Source organism: Anomaloglossus baeobatrachus, chromosome 2 (assembly GCF_048569485.1).
Source record: "Anomaloglossus baeobatrachus isolate aAnoBae1 chromosome 2, aAnoBae1.hap1, whole genome shotgun sequence".
Lineage (NCBI taxonomy): Eukaryota > Metazoa > Chordata > Amphibia > Anura > Aromobatidae > Anomaloglossus > Anomaloglossus baeobatrachus.
Genome location: NC_134354.1, coordinates 535824542 through 535839351, shown reverse-complemented (window position 1 = coordinate 535839351; position 14810 = coordinate 535824542). Strand labels below are relative to the sequence as shown.

Here is a 14810-nt window from a genome sequence, read left to right as displayed (position 1 = left end):
TCTTGGGGTCGTATGCAGTGCCATCCAGTCTCCAAACGTCACGTGTGTGGTTGGCACCAAAGATCTCGATCTTGGTCTCATCAGACCAGAGAACCTTGAACCAGTCTGTCTCAGAGTCCTCCAAGTGATCATGAGCAAACTGTAGACGAGCCTTGACATGACGCTTTGAAAGTAAAGGTACCTTACGGGCTCGTCTGGAACGGAGACCATTGCGGTGGAGTACGTTACTTATGGTATTGAGTGAAACCAATGTCCCCACTGCCATGAGATCTTCCCGGAGCTCCTTCCTTGTTGTCCTTGGGTTAGCCTTGACTCTTCGGACAAGCCTGGCCTCGGCACGGGTGGAAACTTTCAAAGGCTGTCCAAGCCGTGGAAGGCTAACAGTAGTTCCATAAGCCTTCCACTTCCGGATGATGCTCCCAACAGTGGAGACAGGTAGGCCCAACTCCTTGGAAAGGGTTTTGTACCCCTTGCCAGCCTTGTGACCCTCCACGATCTTGTCTCTGATGGCCTTGGAATGCTCCTTTGTCTTTCCCATGTTGACCAAGTATGAGTGCTGTTCACAAGTTTGGGGAGGGTCTTAATTAGTCAGAAAAGGCTGGAAAAAGAGATAATTAATCCAAACATGTGAAGCTCATTGTTCTTTGTGCCTGAAATACTTCTTAATACTTTAGGGGAACCAAACAGAATTCTGGTGGTTTGAGGGGTTGAATAATAAATGACCCTCTGAATAAACTTTTCTCAATTTAAAAAAAAAAAAAAAAAAAAGAAGAAATAACATTCTTTTTTGCTGCAGTGCATTTCACACTTCCAGGCTGATCTACAGTCCAAATGTCACAATGCCAAGTTAATTCCGAATGTGTAAACCTGCTAAATCTGCAGGGGGTTGAATACTACACTTGTAGGCACTGTATCTCTATCTCTATCATATCTCTATATCTATCATATACTGTATGTATATATATCTATCATATACTGTATGTATATATATCTATCATATACTGTATATATTATATATATATATATATACATACATACACACACACACACACACACACACACACATATACATATACATACACCTTATTCTGTCTATCTTGATCCAAAATGACGTCATTACAGTCACAACCGTCGCATTGGCCGGTCAGCTCGGCCACGCCCCCCGCACACATTGGGCACCTATACACCCCCCTCCCCCCCAGGACTACTCCCCTCCTATTATCCTCCTCTCCCCCAGGACTACTCCACTCCTATTATACTCCTCCTATTATAGTCCAATTAGCACGATGGGGATTGCGCAGCATGGGGGATGGAGCACGATGGGGGTGTACACCTTCCCCAAAACACACACACACACACACACACACACACACACAAAACATACCTCACCCCAAAACACATACACGCACCCCACACACAAACCGCGCAACACACAGCACCACACACACAGCGCTCCACAAACACCGCAACACATAAACACCGCTCTCACACACCCCCACACCCAGAACATTTACAGAGCCCTACACAAACACTTGACAGCTACACACAACAACATCTATATCACAAAATTATACATACATTAAACTACACAAATTCTAGAATACCCGATGCGTTAGTATCGGGCCACTATCTAGTCATTTATAATGAATTATGCCTCTATTAATCCCTTCACCACCAGGCTATTGTCAGTTTGTGTTAATTTTGTTTTCGTTTTTTCCTCCCTTCCCAACAACCATAAGTTTATTTTTCCGTCAATACAGCCATATGAGGATTTGTTTTTTGCTGGATGAGTTGTACTATTGAATGACACCAGTCAGTCACATATTGTACTGGAGAATGGGAACAAAAAAAAAAAAAAAAAAAACAACTGTGCCGAAATTGCAAAACAAGTGCAATTGCACAATTTATTTATTTTATTTAATTTACCATGTTCAATATATGGTAAAACTGACCTGGCAGTATCATTCCCCAGGTCAGTATGAGTCAGTAGATACCAAACGTGTATAGGTTTATTTATTTTATTATGGAAGTGGTAAAATGAAAAATAAAAATTGAGCTTTTGTACCCATTTTCTGAGATCCGTAGCGTTGTAGTTTTTCGGGATTTGGGGCTGTGTGACTGCTTTTTTTTTTGCATCCTGAGCTGACGTTTTTAGTTATCGTTTTTGGGTAAATGCAACGAAGGGAATTTTGTTTACTTACCGTAAATTCCTTTTCTTCTAGCTCCAATTGGGAGACCCAGACAATTGGGGTGTATAGCTTATGCCTCCGGAGGCCACACAAAGCATTACACTTAAAAGTGTAAACCCCTCCCCTCTGCCTATACACCCCCCCGTGCATCACGGGCTCCTCAGTTTTGGTGCAAAAGCAGGAAGGAGGAAACTTATAAATTGGTCTAAGGTAAATTCAATCCGAAGGATGTTCGGAGAACTTAAACCATGAACCAAAGAACAATTCAACATGAACAACATGTGTACACAAAAGAACAACAGCCCGAAGGGAACAGGGGCGGGTGCTGGGTCTCCCAATTGGAGCTAGAAGAAAAGGAATTTACGGTAAGTAAACAAAATTCCCTTCTTTGTCGCTCCATTGGGAGACCCAGACAATTGGGACGTCCAAAAGCAGTCCCTGGGTGGGTAAAAGAATACCTCTGTAATAGAGCCGTAACACGGCCCCTTCCTACAGGTGGGCAACCGCCGCCTGAAGGACTCGCCTACCTAGGCTGGCATCTGCCGAAGCGTAGGTATGCACCTGATAGTGTTTCGTGAAAGTGTGCAGACTCGACCAGGTAGCCGCCTGACACACCTGCTGAGCCGTAGCCTGGTGCCGCAATGCCCAGGACGCACCCACGGCTCTGGTAGAATGGGCTTTCAGCCCTGAAGGAACCGGAAGCCCAGAAGAACGGTAGGCTTCAAGAATTGGTTCCTTGATCCACCGAGCCAAGGTTGACCTAGAAGCCTGCGACCCTTTACGCTGGCCAGCGACAAGGACAAAGAGCGCATCCGAGCGGCGCCGTACGAGAAATGTAGAGTCTGAGTGCTCTCACAAGATCTAACAAGTGCAAATCCTTTTCACATTGGTGAACTGGATGAGGACAAAAAGAAGGTAAGGAGATATCCTGATTGAGATGAAAAGGGGATACCACCTTCGGGAGAAATTCCGGAACCGGACGCAGAACCACCTTGTCCTGGTGAAACACCAGGAAGGGGGCTTTGCATAACAGTGCAGCTAGCTCAGACACTCTGCGAAGTGATGTGACTGCCACGAGGAAGACCACCTTCTGCGAGAGGCGAGAAAGAGAAATATCTCTCATTGGCTCGAAAGGTGGTTTCTGAAGAACCGTTAGCACCCTGTTCAGATCCCAGGGTTCTAGCGGGCGCTTGTAAGGGGGGGACTATGTGGCAAACCCCCTGCAGGAACGTGCGTACTTGCGGAAGCCTTGCTAGACGCTTTTGAAAAAATACAGAGAGCGCCGAGACTTGTCCCTTAAGAGAGCCGAGAGACAGCCCCTTTTCCATTCCGGATTGAAGGAAAGACAGAAAAGTGGGCAAGGCAAGTGGCCAGGGAATAAAACCCTGATCAGAGCACCAGGATAAGAAGATCCTCCACGTCCTGTGGTAGATCTTGGCTGACGTTGGTTTCCTGGCCTGTCTCCTAGTGGCAATGACCTCTTGAGATAATCCTGAAGACGCTAGGATCCAGGACTCAATGGCCACACAGTCAGGTTGAGGGCCGCAGAATTCAGATGGAAAAATGGCCCTTGAGACAGCAAGTCTGGTCGGTCTGGTAGTGCCCACGGTTGACCCACCGTGAGATGCCACAGATCCGGGTACCACGACCTCCTCGGCCAGTCTGGGGCGACGAGGATGGCGCGGCGGCAGTCGGACCTGATCTTGCGTAACACTCTGGGCAGCAGTGCCAGAGGAGGAAAGACACAAGGCAGTCGAAACTGCGACCAATCCTGAACTAAGGCGTCTGCCGCCAGAGCTCTGTGATCTTGAGACCGTGCCATGAATGCCGGGACCTTGTTGTTGTGCCGGGACGCCATTAGGTCGACGTCCGGCTTCCCCCAGCGGCAACAGATCTCTTGAAACACGTCCGGGTGAAGAGACCATTCCCCTGCGTCCATGCCCTGGCGACTGAGAAAGTCCGCTTCCCAGTTTTCCACGCCCGGGATGTGAACTGCGGAGATGGTGGAGGCTGTGGCTTCCACCCACAGCAGAATCCGCCGAACTTCCTGGAAGGCTTGCCGACTGCGTGTGCCGCCTTGGTGGTTGATGTATGCCACCGCCGTGGCGTTGTCCGACTGAATTCGGATCTGCCTGCCTTCCAGCCACGGCTGGAACGCCTTTAGGGCTACATACACTGCCCTTATCTCCAGAACATTGATCTGAAGGGAGGACTCTGGCTGAGTCCAGGTACCCTGAGCCCTGTGGTGGAGGAAGACCGCTCCCCACCCTGACAGACTCGCGTCCGTCATGACCACAGCCCAGGATGGGGGCAGGAAGGATTTCCCCTTCGACAAAGAAGTGGGAAGAAGCCACCACTGAAGGGAGGCCTTGGCTGCCCGAGAAAGGGAGACGTTCCTGTCGAGGGACGTCGATTTCCTGTCCCATTTGCGGAGAATGTCCCATTGAAGAGGACGCAGATGAAACTGTGCAAATGGAACTGCCTCCATTGCTGCCACCATCTTCCCTAGGAAGTGCATGAGGCGTCTCAAGGGGTGCGACTGGGCTCGGAGGAGAGATTGCACCCCTGTCTGTAGTGAACGCTGTTTGTCCAGCGGAAGTTTCACTATCGCTGGGAGAGTATGAAACTCCATCCCGAGATATGTCAGCGATTGGGTCGGTGTCAATTTTGACTTTGGGAAATTGATGATCCACCCGAATCTCTGGAGAGTCTCCAGAGCAATGTTTAGGCTGTGTTGGCATGCCACCCGAGAGGGGGCCTTGACAAGAAGGTCGTCCAAGTAAGGGATCACCGAGTGTCCCTGAGAGTGTAGGACTGCTACCACTGTTGCCATGACCTTGGTGAAGACCCGTGGGGCTGTTGCCAGGCCGAAAGGCAGTGCCACGAACTGAAGGTGTTCGTCCCCGATGGCGAAACGCAGGAAGCGCTGATGCTCTGGTGCAATCGGCACGTGGAGATAAGCATCCCTGATGCCGATTGAGGCTAGGAAGTCTCCTTGGGACATTGAGGCGATGACGGAGCGGAGGGATTCCATCCGGAACCGCCTGGTTTTCACGTGTCTGTTGAGCAGTTTGAGGTCCAGAACGGGACGGAAAGATCCGTCCTTTTTTGGTACGACAAACAAGTTGGAGTAAAAACCGTGACCCCATTGTTGAAGGGGAACAGGGATAACCACTCCTTCTGCCTTCAGAGCGTTCACAGCCTGAAGAAGAGCATTGGCTCGCTCGGGGGGCAGAGATGTTCTGAAGAAACGAATCGGAGGACGAGAATTGAACTCTATCCTGTAACCGTGAGACAGAATGTCTCTCACCCATCGGTCTTGGACATGTGGCAACCAGGCGTCGCAAAAGCGGGAGAGCCTGCCACCGACCGAGGATGCGGTTTGGGGAGTCCGCAAGTCATGAGGAGGCCGCTTTGGGAGCGGTTCCTCCGGCGGTCTTTTTAGGACGTGCCTTAGACCGCCATGCATCGGAGTTCCTCTGACCCTTTTGAGGCCTGTTGGACGAGGAGAATTGATACCTGCCTGAGGGCCGAAAGGACCGAAACCTCGATTGTACCTTCCGTTGTTGAGGTCTGTTAGGTTTGGACTGGGGTAAGGACGAGTCCTTACCCTTGGATTGTTTAATGATTTCATCCAATTGCTCGCCAAACAGGCGGTCGTCAGAAAACGGCAAACCGGTTAAAAACTTTTTGGAAGCAGAGTCTGCCTTCCATTCACGTAGCCACATGGCCCTGCGGACTGCCACTGAATTGGCGGATGCTACCGCTGTACGGCTCGCAGAGTCTAGTACAGCATTCATGGCGTAGGACGCAAACGCTGACGCCTGAGAGGTTAATGACACAACCTGCGGAGTAGCGGCCCGTGTGGCCGCATTAATCTCAGACTGACAAGCTGAGATAGCTTGGAGTGCCCATACGGCTGCAAATGCCGGAGCAAAGGACGCGCCGATAGCCTCATAGATGGATTTCATCAGGAGCTCTATCTGCCTGTCAGTGGCATCCTTGAGTGATGCACCATCTGCCACTGCAACTACGGATCTGGCCGCCAGTCTAGAGACTGGAGGATCCACCTTGGGACACTGAGCCCAACCCTTGACTACGTCAGGGGGGGAAGGGATAACGTGTGTCATGAACGCGCTTAGTAAAGCGCTTATCCGGAAAAGCTCGGTGTTTCTGGACTGCATCTTTGAAGTCGGAGTGATCAAGAAACGCACTCCGTGTACGTTTGGGAAACCTAAAATGAAATTTCTCCTGATGAGAAGCTGACTCCTCAATCGGAAGGGCTGGAGGAGAAAGATCTAACACCTGATTGATGGACGCTATAAGGTCGTTTACTATGGCGTCCCCTTCAGGCGTATCAAGGTTGAGCGCGGCGTCAGGATCAGAGCCCTGATCTGCCACATCCGCTTCATCTTCCAGAGAGTCCTCATGCTGAGACCCTGAACAGTGAGATGAAGTCGAGGGAAGCTCCCAGCGAGCCCGCTTAGTCGGTCTGGGACTGCGGTCCGTGTCGGAGTCCTCCCCGTGGGACCTATGAGTCGACCCAGGAGCACTTTGCTGCTCCGACCGAGGGGGGCATGGGGGCAATGAATCAACAGTGCCCGGGGCCTGTGTTACAGTTCTGGACTGCAAAGCTTCTAGAATCTTAGCAGACCATCTATCCATAGACTCAGAAAGTTTGTCAGCAAATACTGCAAACTCTGTCCCTGTCACCTGGACAGTGGGGGCCGGAGGTTCCACCTGGGCCGGGGGTCCCACCAGTGGCTGAGACTCCGGCTGAGTGAGTGTCACAGGGGCCGAGCATTGCACACAATGAGGGTAGGTGGAACCTGCAGGAAGCATTGCCGCACATGAGGTACAGGTTGCAAAGTAAGCCTGTGCTTTGGTACCCTTGCTTTTTGCGGACGACATGCTGTTTCTCCTCTTAGAGTAATCAGTGAGGGTATATAGCCAAACGCTAGTAGTGCGGCCGTACAAGTAAATGTATACAATATAAGCATATAAATATACACTTCGGCACCCAGGGGGACCAGCACCTATAACAGGTGCGGCTTACCGACCGCTCTCAGCGGTTGTGTGACCACCAGATTCCCTGCCTGGGCCTCCCAGAGCTGTGGAGCTCGGAGTTGTCTCCCCTCTGAAGTTCTCCAGCGTCTGAAGTGCTTGTAGCGATGGCTGCCGGCGTTCAGAGAGGAGGAGGGAGCCGTGGGCGTGCCTGTAAAAGTGCGGGAATCTGGTGCCCCACGGTGCTCAGTGAGGGGGGAGGAGGATACAAAGTATGCTCCAGCCCTCAGCGCTGACGTCCAGTGCAGCGTCCCGCCCTTACCCCTGACTGGCAGGCCCGGGGGCGGGAATATGCGGTACTAGGCCGCAAAAGCCGGGGACTAAAGTTATAAGCGCGGCCGGCAAACAAGCGCGGCCAGCGCGGTAGTCCCGGCGCACAAACACACCCAGCAGCTGCTGCAGTGTCCATTACACAGGCGCTCTATGCGCCGTCCCCAAGGGGACACAGAGTACCTCAGAGTAGCAGGGCCTTGTCCCTGATGATACCCGGTCTCCTGTCCAGCAGATTCCCTCAGGGGCTGCGGAGGGAGCACGGTCCCAGTGCCTGGTGACCTGTTAGGATCCCACTTCACCCAGAGCCCCTAAGGGATGGGGAAGGAAAACAGCATGTGGGCTCCAGCCTCTATACCCGCAATGGGTACCTCAACCTTAACAAACACCGCCGACCAGAGTGGGGTGAGAAGGGAGCATGCTGGGGGCCCTGTATGGGCCCACTTTTCTTCCATCCGATATAGTCAGCAGCTGCTGCTGACTAAAATGTGGAGCTTGCGTGGATGTGTGCCTCCTTCCACAAAGCAATAAAACTGAGGAGCCCGTGATGCACGGGGGGGGTGTATAGGCAGAGGGGAGGGGTTTACACTTTTAAGTGTAATGCTTTGTGTGACCTCCGGAGGCATAAGCTATACACCCCAATTGTCTGGGTCTCCCAATGGAGCGACAAAGAAATTTTGATTGCCATTAATTGCAATGTTGCAGCAAGCAAAAAAAAAAAAAAACTAATTCTGGAGTTTCTATTTTTTTTAACCATACCGAATACCGTATTTTTCACTCTATAGGACGCACTTTTGTTCCCCCAAATTTTGGGGGAAAGTAGGGGTGCGTCTTATAAGCCGAAAATACGGGGGGGGGGGGGGGGGGAGGAGATATAGCGATCGATAGATAGACAGACACACACACACACACACACACACACACACACACACTGCAGGGTCCACTCTGGAGCGCTGCTGGGGGCAGGTGAACGCCGCATCCTAAAATAAAAAAGCTTTACTTACCCCCTCCAGCGTTTCTCCCCGGTGTCCCTGCTTCCACTGTGATCAGGCACGCAGAGATGAAGTCACTCTGCTGTGCCGATCACATGACCGGCACCAAGAACCAGGAAGTGGAGGAACAGAAGCACGGAGGGAGACCGGAGGGAGATCAGCGCTGGAGGAGGTAAGGAAAGAGTGTTTTATTTTACTATGGGCAGCAGCATGGGGGCCATAGGCAGCACAGGGGAACGTATGCAACCCATAGGGGACCATTGGCAGCACAGGGGAACGTGTGCAATCCATAGGGGGCCATAGGCAGCACAGGGGAACGTATGCAATCTAAGATGATCAATATAAGATGGACCCCATTTAACATTAAAAAAAAAAAATCTCTTTTCCTTCACCAAATTTGGGGGTGCGTCTTATAAAGCGAAAAATACGGTATGTATTTTGTTTAAATTATTTAATTTTCAAGGGGGTAATTTGAACTTGTGTTTTTTTTCTATTTTTCATATTTTTAATTTTTTTAAAACACTTTGTATGTACTAGCCCACTTAGGAGACTTGAAGCTGCGATCATGCAATCACTTCTGCTGTACAGAGCAGTGCATCAGCGAGCCTGGTTTAAAGGGACACACGACCTATGATATACTGGTCATAGGTTGTGAAGGGGTTAAATGCAAGTCTGCCAGCACAGACGCTTAGTACATCCTTGGCATGGATGAGCAGATAGTGCTCTCTCCCACCTACTTTCTCTCCCACCTACTTTTCCCATCGACTCCACTGCTACCAGGCTCCTGTCAGCCGAGAAAGAATGGGGTAGAGATGAATGCATAATGAGTACAACCCCTGGCAAAAATTATGGAATTACCTGGCTCTGAGGATGTTTATTCAGTTGTTTACTTTTGTTTAAAAAAAAAAAAAAAAAAAAAAAGCAGATCACAGACATGGCACAAAACTAGTCATTTCAAATAGCAACTTTCTGGCTTTAATAAACACACAAAAAAAAAAAATAATCATGAAAACAATGTGCTAGCCAGTAACCATTAATCTTCAAGATCAAACAGGGGGGGGGGGGGGGGAATTAAGGAATCATGAAAAAAAATACAAACAAAAGAACACTCCAATACATCACTAGTATTTTGTTGCACCAATTCTGGCTTTTATAACAGCTTGCAGTCTCTGAGGCATGGACTTAATGAGTGACAAACAGTACTCTTCATCAATCTGGATATGTTGCCAGATGAGCTTTGCAGGTTCGATCCTTGTCAAGGACCATTTTCTTGAACTTCCACCAAAGATTTTCAATTGGATTGAGATCCGGATTATTTGGCGGCCATGTCATTGACCTTATGTGTCTTCTTTCAAGGAATGTTTTCACAGTTTTTGCTCAACGGCAGGATGCATTATCATCTTGATAAATTATATCATCCCCAAACATCCTTTCAATTGATGGGATAAGAAAAGTGTCCAAAATTTCAATGTAAAAGTTGGGCATTTATTGAAGATGTAATGACATATCTCCCCAGTGCCTTTACCTGACATGCAGACCCATATCATCAATGACTGAAAATTTACATGTTCTCTTCAGGCAGTCATCTTTTTTTGTTTAGCTTTTCTGTACGTAAATCTCATTTTCCTTAGGCGGTTTCTTACAGTTCGGTTGCAGACATTGACTCCAGTTACCTCCCATTCACTCGTTTTGTTGTGCATTTCCTGTTTTGGAGACATAATGCTTTAAGTTTCCTGTCTTAACGCTTTGTCTTCCTTGGTCTACCAGTATGTTGGCCTTTAACAACCTTCCCATGTTGTTTGTATTTGGTCCAGATTTTAGACACAACTGACTGAACAACCAACATCTTTTGCAACATTGCGTGATGATTTACCCTTTTTTAGAGTTTGATAATCCTCTCCTTTATTTCAATTGACATCTCTCGTGTTGGAGCCATGATTCATGTCAGTCCACTTGGTGCAACAGCTCTCCAAGGTGTGATCACTCCTTTTTAGATGCAGACTAATGAGCAGATCTTATTTGATGAAGGTGTTCGTTTTGGGAATGAAAAGTTACAGGGTGATTCCATAATTTTTCCCTCTGTTTGGTCTTGAAAAGTAACTGTCTAGCACATTATGTTTTCATGATTTCTTTTAGTGTTTCTTAAAGCCAGAAAGTTGACATTTGAAATGATTTTAGTTTTGTGCCATGTCTGTGATCTGCTTTTTTTTTTTTAAACAAAAGTAAACAACTGAATGAACATTCTCAGAGCCAAGTGATTCCATAATTTTTGCCAGGGGTTGTATATGGGAAGGTGTACTGAACTGTTTGGGAAAACCAAGCACAGGCGTTCAGGACATTCTTGATGTAGCCAGACATTTTGGGCATATACACTCCCTTTAACCTGCACTGTGATTTGAAGGATTATTTTTCATCTTATAGCTATTCCATGATTATGATGAGGAATATGCTGAGAAATATTAGGATTATGACATTCATACATGTCACCCAGCTGTGGCTATGGGGAAAACTGAAAATCCATATTTCCCTGGAAGGTAAACGGTACACCCATGTAGGTACAGTCCAGTCTTAGGTCACCGGGTGGGAGGGGAAATGGAATGTGCAGGAATAACATCAGTGACAACATCTTGTGGGTGTTAGTCTCTGAGAGGTCACGTGTGACACGCGTGAGGAGTTCCACCCCCACCCCCAGGCCTGGTTCATGACCTCTAGGATTTGACCTCAGGTACTCGCCCCAATTCTGTGAATAAAAGGGGCAACCATACTGCTTTAACAAGGCAGCAGCTTTCTTGTTCCATGGGGGGGGGGGGGTCAAACCTCCATGGTTACATAATGACGGCATACTCTAGTAATGGGTTATTACTTTAGAAGATTTAAGAACATCTTTATTTCTGTTAAATATTAAAACAATGAATATCGTACCTTGCTCCAATAAGGGTAAGAACTCTGTGGCTCGTTCTTTAAAAACTCTGTTTGCATCTTCCGGTTTCATCGCAACCTCTTTAGTCTGAATGAGTGATAACCCCTTGCTGATCATCTGCAAATTATGATACAATGGTTAGGAACACATCTATAGAAGTTACTTTAGGATTTGTCTGAAGTTAATGTAATGATTACTGAGAGAACTTAATGAGAGATGCTAACATCCATAGCATAATATTATGAATAGCAGCAGGAGTCATTTCAAAAGGCCTTGTGGGTTATATTGCTAGCCAATTACCTCATCGATCATCTTTCTGGCATTTGCTATTTTATAATCTCCAGCAAAGAAAACCACCAAACAGGACTCATCACTTTTCTTCTGTCTCTGCCCTAAAGTGATGGGAACTATGCTCCTGTTAACATCCATAGAAACGCGTACACCTTTTAGGTCATCATTGTCAGGTAAGGGAACCAAATCTTGGATTCTACAATCACTGGGAAGAAGACTCCAATTTGTCTCTCCGGACACTGGGGTGAAGTCATGGATGTTGCTCCATGTGTTGTTGAAGATACTGAGACCAGCATCCTTAAATTGTGAAGCAAGTTCTGGATAATAGAACTGGAAACATCCAAATTTCATGCCGGTGGAGGATTCTATGATGGGTTGTGTAGAACAGCACAGAAATATATCCATTTTCCTGCAGTCCCTAGTGCGAAACTGTTGGCAGGCCACAACACATTTACAGTCCTTGCAGTCTCGGAAGAACACGCTGCCTTTAACGGGTCCCAAGAAGATGCGGCAGTTTGTACAGTCATCAATGGTGATGGTAGCAGAGTGGTCAAAAACATAGATGTTACAGTTCTCACATTCCTGTATGACAAATTGTTGGCCTGCAACTTTATCTGGCAACTTTCCTATGGTCTGATCTTTCAGGCCATTAAACATATAATCTTTCGGGTCCACCTGTAAATAGACAATAGAAAAATAGTTATTCAGGAATATTTTTTAACTTAAAAAAACAATAGGCATGCCCAAATCAGGTATCCCTTTACACAATTTATTACTTATTTCCTTCCTAAATGCAATAGTCCGCAGTAAAAAATATCTACCACTTTCCTTCTGCAAAATATATACAAAGCAGTTGGAGCTTCTACCCCTTCTGCCATTGTTAGAGAAAGCAAAGCACAATGTTATGGGATGGGGACTTGTACAGACTGAGTAAGGGGAGAGAGAGAAAGCTCTACAAAAGAAAGAAACTTTAGGATGTGTTCTGACATGAATTAAAGCACCACTCCAGGTTTTTGTTTTTTTTTATTGCACCGCTGGAGTGGAGCTTTAAATCTAAGTCCTCTGCCCCCGTCTTATACTCACCTTCCGACAGCTTCATCTTCTCTCGCCGCTGCTCTGACTATTTGTTACCTGGCAGCAGCTCCAGTGTTTCATAGAGCGTTCGAGGTCACAACTCGGCACAAGTCTATGAGAGCTTCGTTCTAGATCTCAGACATGCTTTGGGAGCTTGTGATGTAGCTTCTGACCTCCGACCAGACAAAAGTTACTGTTAAAAGATAGCGGGCGCTGAGGGACCAGAGCAGCATCGGTAAAAAGGTGAAGCCGTAGGAAGAAGAGTATGACAGGATGCTGGAGACTTAGATTTAAAGCGCCACTCCAGCGCGGAGAGAAAAAAAAATATGCTAAAGTGGTGCCTTAACCCCTTCAGCCCCCAGCCTGTTTTCACCTTAAAGACCCGGCCATTTTTTGCAATTTTGACCAGTGTCACTTTGACAGGTTATAACTCTGGAACACTTCAACGGATCCTGGCGATTCTGAGATTGTTTTTTGGTGACATATTGTACTTCATGTCAGTGGTAAATTTAGGCCGATATGTTTTGCGTTTATTTGTGAAAATTTTGGAAAATTTTGAAAATTTTGCAATTTTCAAAATTTGAAATTTTATGCCCATAAATCTGAGAGAGGTCACACAAAAAAGTTACTAAATAACATTTCCCACTTGTCTACTTTACACCAGCGCAATTTTTGAAAAAAAAACAAAATTCCGTTAGGAAGTTAGAAGGGTTCAAAGTTCATCAGCAATTTCTCATTTTTCCAACAAAATTTACAAAAAAAAATTTTTAGGTACCACATCACATTTGGAGTGATTTGAGAAACCTAGGCGACAGAAAATACCCAAAAGTGACCCAATTCTAAAATCTGCACCCCTCACTCTGCTCAAAACCACATCCAAGAAGTTTATTAACCCTTTAGGAGCTTCACAGCAACCAAAGCAATGTAGACGAAAAAATGAAAATTTTACTTTTTTAACACAAAAATGTTACTTTAGCCATAAAAATTAGTATTTTCACAAGGGTATCAGGAAAAATGCATCATAAAATGTATCGTGCATTTTCACCTGGGGGCTTCACAGAAGTTTATAACGTTGAGCCGTGAAAAGAAAAAAAATTTTTTTTACCACAAAACTGTTGCTTCAACTAGGTAGCTTTTTTTTTCACAAGGGTATTGGGAAAAAATGCAACATAAAATATATTGTCCATTTTCTCCTGAGTACGCAGATACCCCATATGTGGTGGAAATCAAATGTTTGGGCACACAGCAGGACTCGGAAGGCAAGGAGCGCCATTTGAATTTTTGAGTGCAAAATTAGCTGCACTCATTAGCGGACGCCATGTCGGGTTTGAAGACTCCCCGAGGTGCCTAAACAATGGAGCTCCCTCATAAGTGACCCCATTTTGGAAACTAGAGCCCTCAAATATTTTTTCTAGATGTTTGATGTGCACTTTGAACCCCTGGGGGCTTCACAGAAATTTATAACGTTGAGCAGTGAAAAGAAAAAAATTTTTTTTTACCACAAAACTGTTGCTTCAACCAGGTAGCTTTTTTTTATCACAAGGGTATCAGGAAAAAAATGCACCATAAAATGTATTGTGCATTTTCTCCTGAGTACGCAGATACCCCATATGTGGTGGAAATCAAATGTTTGGGCGCACGGCAGGACTCGGAAGGCAAGGAGCGCCATTTCACAGCAAAATTGGTTGGAATTATTAGCAGACGCTATGTTGCGTTTGGAGACCCCCTGAAGTGCCTAAACAATGGAGCTCCCCCACAATTGACCCCATTTTGGAAACTAGACCCCTCATGGAATTTATCTAGCTGTTTAGGGAGCACTTTGAACCCCTGGAGGCTTCACAAACGTTTGTAATGTTGAGCCGTGAAAATATTTTATTTTTTTTTACCACAAAATTGTTTTTTCAAACAGGTAGCTTTTTTTTCCACAAGGGTATCAGGAAAAAATGCACCATAAAATGTATTGTGCAATTTCTCCTGAGTACGACGATACCTCATATGTGGTGGAAATCA

The 14810-nt window shown here is 46.6% G+C and overlaps 1 protein-coding gene across 1 annotated transcript in view; it reads right to left on the bottom strand.

Annotated features, from left to right (window-relative positions):
* RP2 (RP2 activator of ARL3 GTPase) overlaps positions 1–14810 on the bottom strand; it is a 60216-nt gene that overhangs the window by 22048 nt on the left and 23358 nt on the right. Inside the window, exons 2-3 of the mRNA XM_075334316.1 lie at positions 11736–12401; positions 11438–11552 (exon numbers count right to left, since the gene is read on the bottom strand). Of these exons, the coding sequence (XP_075190431.1) occupies positions 11438–11552; positions 11736–12401 (781 nt within the window). The remainder of the gene's footprint in view (positions 1–11437; positions 11553–11735; positions 12402–14810) is intronic.